This window comes from Sesamum indicum, linkage group LG2 (assembly GCF_000512975.1).
Source record: "Sesamum indicum cultivar Zhongzhi No. 13 linkage group LG2, S_indicum_v1.0, whole genome shotgun sequence".
Lineage (NCBI taxonomy): Eukaryota > Viridiplantae > Streptophyta > Magnoliopsida > Lamiales > Pedaliaceae > Sesamum > Sesamum indicum.
Window position 1 is genome coordinate 11,748,635 of NC_026146.1, and position 5,310 is coordinate 11,753,944.

Sequence of the window (5,310 nt, forward strand, 5' to 3'; positions counted from 1 at the left end):
TCCTTCATGATGTTATATATTATAGGATGGTGTTACACAGGGGATGTGCATTCAAGGGTGATACTGGCCTGATTTGTCATCATGCTCCATTAAGAAACAATTCAACTGTTTGGAAGTGAAAATGTGGCAATGAGCTCTACTTGTACATTCTGGATAAGTTGGGGAGCTGCTGGATGACCAAATAGTAGGTTTCAGTGAAGCAGATTGGACTCTGAGAGTGAGGAAATGAAGTCCTCAATAATGCTATTATTTCAGAAAGCAAATTCATGTTCTGCATAAGCTAGGCACGGTCCTATCTCTGTACTGAATCTCCTATGTCGCCAAAAAATTTGAGCTCCTGGAAATTGAAATTGCATTCTTTCTGATTGCTCGTTGGTCTATTATTCCTTCGGAAAATGGTGGGGAAGAGGATTTTCAATGGTAACGGGAAGGATTTTGAACAATCAAGGGGGATTCATCTTTTTGCATTAGAATGAGACTTGTTATTGGGTGCTAATTCAGTTGTGCGGCATCCTGAGTTAAATGGATACTTTGAGCTTTGGCTTATTTTCCTAGTCCAACAAACTGGGTTTATAACTCCCGAGGTGGTTTTGAGATTGATGTCACTAGAATTTCACCTTAAATGTTCTTGGTTACAAGTTGATGACCCTGCATGCAGCCATATTTTGTGATGAAACTGAGATAAAGCCAACATGGTTGCTTCTGACAGTTAAGAGGTGGAAGCTGAGGTTGGAAAGTAAGTGTTCCTAATGGATTCTGACCAAAAGGATGATTTGTCTTCCCAATTCTCCAAAAAATTGCATTGAACATAGATTAATTAGAAAATAATATCACCAAGTTCAAAATGTTGAACTAGAGAAGCAAATTCAATAAAGGTACTATGTTTGTGTGTAGGACCGACCATTACAAAGATGTGGAGTTGGGGGATTTTGATGCAATCGGGAACCTAAGATTTCATTTCCTGCGATTCTTCTCTCTCTCGCTCTCTCTCTCTCTTAGTTTGCTTCTCTCCACGTCAAGCTTCCATTTTTAACACCAAGCAGGAATTCTAGAATACTACTAGATTCAAGATTATAATAGTTGATATGAAGCATTATAGTTTCTCTAGCTATTGCTTAAAAGATTTTGATTACTGATTAAGAAAGATGCCTAACCGTCTTCATCTCTTTTTCTGTTCTTGCTTAATGTTTTTGACAGAGTTAACCTTGAAAGCCCAATATTCAAATAAATGACCTTTGGTGGTATTTTTCCGTATGTCAGAACAATAAATTGACATCTCATGAACATTTTTGACTGGTTTCCAAACTATTACCTATTTGGCTTTCTTTGTGGCTACTTTGGGGGGTTGATTGTAACGCTAAAATGGTAGAATCTATAATATTTTATTTTCTCAGTTTTATTATTTGATTATTGCATCCTCCTTATATCTTCTTAATCGCAACTGTAAATTCTTTTATGTATGAAATAAAGGTATGAGTGGAAAAAACATGAAACCCTATCAGTTTATTTTCAGGAAGCGAGAGCTCTTCTTGGAAAATTAGAATATCAACGAGGAAATCTTGAAGGTGCTCTGCTGGTGTTTGATGGCATTGATCTTCAAGCTACCGTACAGCGTGTGCAACATTCATTAGAAGATAAACCGCCTTCAAGAAAGGGCCGGACTCGCAGTGAAACATCATTTGCTGTCTCGCAGAATTCTACTAATCTTGTGCTTGAGGCCATATATTTGAAAGCCAAATCTCTTCAGAAGTTGGGAAAATTGACTGGTAGAATTTTTTTCAAACAATTATGAGTAGTTCTGAGTATAATTAACAACTGATTCAATTTTTACTGCTCCACTTCTCCGTCATTATGTTAATATTTAGGTATAATCTTATTTATCCCATATAATTATCTGATTAGTTTAAAAATTTGCTGGATATTTCTAGAGGCTGCTCAGGAGTGCAAAAGTGTGCTTGATGCAGTTGAAAAGATATTTGTTGAAGGCATACCCGATGTGTTGTTAGACAATAAGCTGCAAGAAACCATTAGTCATGCTGTTGAACTCCTCCCAGAGTTGTGGAAGAAAGCTGGTTGCTATTCTGAAGCAATGTCTGCATACCGCAGAGCTTTATTGAGTCAATGGAATATTGACAATGAGTGCTGTGCAAGGATTCAGAAAGCATTTGCAGTTTTCTTGCTGTATAGCGGGGTAGATTTTTGTGCACCCAGTTTATCTGTACAAATTGATGGTTCATATATACCTAGAAACAATCTGGAAGAAGCCATTTTGCTTTTGATGATTCTAATGAGAAAGGCTTACCATGGTAAGATAAAATGGGATCCATCAGTGCTAGATCACCTTACTTGTGCTATATCCCTGTGTGGGCAAACCTCAGTTTTGGCAAAGCAACTTGAAGAGGTTATGCCTGGAGCAATACATCGTACTGACAGATGGAAAACTATGGCACTGTCCTTTAGTGGATCTGGACAGAAAAGATCTGCCTTAGATCTGCTGAAAAAGTCTCTAAACCAGCATGAAGCACCCAACGATATAGTGTCACTTCTTCTGGCTGCCAAAATATGCAGTGAAGATGTGCTTCTTGCCGCAGATGGCGTTAAATATGCACAAAGGGCAATTGCTAATGCAAATGAATTAAATGCACATTTAAAAGGTATTGGCCTCCGGATGTTGGGCCTTTGCTTGGGGAAGCAAGCAAAAGTTTCTTCTTCAGACTTTGAAAGATCTCTTCTTCAGTCAGAAGCCCTGAAATCATTGGACAGCGCAGTAGCTCTAGAGTGTCACAATCCAGATTTGATATTTGAGTTAGGAATTCTATATGCTGAGCACCGAAATTTGGATGCGGCTTTGCAATGCGCCAAGCAGTATTTAGATCAAACTGGGGGATCCATGATAAGGGGTTGGCGACTGCTTGCTTTAGTTTTATCTGCGCAGCAACGGTTTTCGGAGGCTGAAGTGGTAACTGATGCTGCTCTAGATGAAACTTCAAAATGGGATCAAGGGCCACTTCTCAGGATGAAAGCTAAGCTCAAAATCTCTCAGTCACTACATATGGATGCCGTTGAGACCTATCGTTATCTTCTTGCGCTGGTCCAGGCCCAGAAAAAATCTTATGGACCTCTTGGAAGTTCACCTCAGGTCAAATTCTGGATACTTATATACTGAGCCAGTTAAATTTTATCCGGATTTCCTGCTCTCTAGGTTGCAAGGTTATTTTATGCGATTTTCAGTATTCATCTCTCTGTTGAGAAGTCTAGAGTATGCACTGACGTTTTGCTGGGAATCATATTTTGTGGACCTGAACAGAAAACAGAACTGTTTCTTAACTTATAGGGTTAATTATCCTGCATGTTAACATAGGTATTTATAAATTGCCTCCTATTATTAGAAAACTTATGCAAACTTCCCTTCAAGTTATATCCGTGTTACAATTGCCCCTTCTATTAGTCAACTTAATTGAATTTGTTGATGTCATGATAAAATTTAGTGTAGACTTTCTATTTTGCCCAGACTTGGATAACTCTATTTTTTATAACTAAAATGCCCCTAAAAGTTTTGTAATTGGTAATATTAAAATGGTAAACTTGTAAGTTTTAGTATATTGTTCTTAACATCTTTTTAGTCTCATATTGTATATTTTTTAGGTTGTGAATTTATTTTGTGTTTGTAAAAAATCATGAAACCTTGCAATATCAACTAAAAAATTAAATTCTTTTTCTAGAAACTAATAGATAAAGCTTGCATTATGGAAAATGTTAAAAGTACTGAGGCAATTTTGATCATACAGCCAACTTCACTTGTGAAATAAAACTTAAACAATTCTATTCTAGTATATTTTAATTCTTAAAATTAGGATTGCATTATTTCACAAATATAAATTATATAAATAAATATTTTAGAATTATTACAAAAAGTTTATTGTTTTAAACTAGTACAATGCTAGTACTCAGTGTCGCTTAAGTCACAAAAGTAAATAAATATTTGAATGTTAATAATTTTATATTTAAAGATTATAATAAGTTCTCCAAAATCAAACCTTAACTGAAAAAAACTAAAACAACTTAAAGATACTTTAAATTATTGCATACTAGCGTCTCTCTATTTTGATATGGTGGTTTACTGTGTACTCATTGATTTGGGTTCAGATTTTCAGAGTTCGGAAGCGATGTGTGGATTTTGACTGGTTGGGTAGGGCGGGGCAAAGAAATGGCAAATGCTTGAGGATATTTTGTTGTATTCTTTTTATCAGTTTTGATGACCTTTTTTCCTATTTTTGTAACTGAGAGTAAAATAGTCATTCAAGTACTCTCCCCTCAAGTTTGACTGATGACGGTTAGGCCATTGGAGGTGTTTGTTTAATGTTAAAAACAGGAGATCAATAATTAACTCCTGTTATTCAAATGTTTACTTTTGTTTCTTTTCTTGTATTTTCTCCTGTCTGCTATAGGTGGAGCATGAGAAAGTTGATGAATATGAAGTCTGGCACGGACTAGCAAGTTTGTATGCTAGCCTTTCTCGTTGGAAGGATGCAGAGATATGTTTAGGAAAAGCTAGAGCTCTAAAACAGTATTCAGCAGAAACATTACACACTGAAGGTAAGAACTCAAACTTCTTACATTATAAGAAAACCTGAAGGTTTCAGTGATGGTGTCACAACTCACTAGTATTTCAGTGAATTCCTTCTGCTGCCATCTTTTAGAAGATGTGGTTTGTGATACTTGGTTACTGATATACCCACGGAAGGGACGCTTAGGTTGGGGAAATTTAAACAATGTTATTACCACTTAATTAGAGGCAACTTTACTGTTCTTAAGTTCAATACTCAGCCATCCTGAAACTTATTTGTTGGATAAGATACTTTGGATCTTGAATTGCTTTCTTTTCCTGTGTCTAAGATTGAACAATCACCTAGCTACCATTTCATATGAATATTACATAGATACAGAGAGAGAGAGATCCGATGGTTTTCCAAGTGCTCTGGGAGGAGGGGTAGAAGACAGAAAGCTAGAGTGTAAAAAAAACTTAAGGCAAGAGGAATTTTAATGTGCAGCCAGCAGCTAGTTTCAGTAGAAGCCTGAAACAGTTGGTCGTTTCAGCTTTCCTCTACCTTCATAAGTTGATTGCAAGAATCCAGATAAGCATCGTAATAGAAGTGTTAGATTTCTGGAAGATTTATATGTTTAAAATGTAATCCAGAAAGACACGCGCGCACGCAGTCACACACAGAGTCTTGACATAAAGATTTTTTGCTCAAGGTTTTTGCTGTATGATCATTTCCAAGTGCTTATTCAAGAGAAAGGGGTGGTGTA

General features: G+C 36.5%; 1 protein-coding gene across 5 annotated transcripts in view; it reads left to right on the forward strand.

Annotated features, from left to right (window-relative positions):
- The window catches only part of LOC105155841 (protein NPG1-like), a 9,411-nt gene that overhangs the window by 1,642 nt on the left and 2,459 nt on the right, over nt 1–5,310 (forward strand). For 2 of the 5 annotated variants that reach the window (XM_011071815.2, XM_011071816.2), the window contains exons 3-5: nt 1,514–1,766; nt 1,929–3,139; nt 4,449–4,596. In XM_011071815.2, the coding sequence (XP_011070117.2) occupies nt 1,514–1,766; nt 1,929–3,139; nt 4,449–4,596 (1,612 nt within the window). Of the gene's footprint in view, nt 1–79; nt 737–1,502; nt 1,767–1,928; nt 3,140–4,146; nt 4,403–4,448; nt 4,597–5,310 lie in introns of those variants that run through there. The other 3 variants (XM_011071817.2, XM_011071818.2, XM_020691876.1) reach the window with 3 other exon arrangements.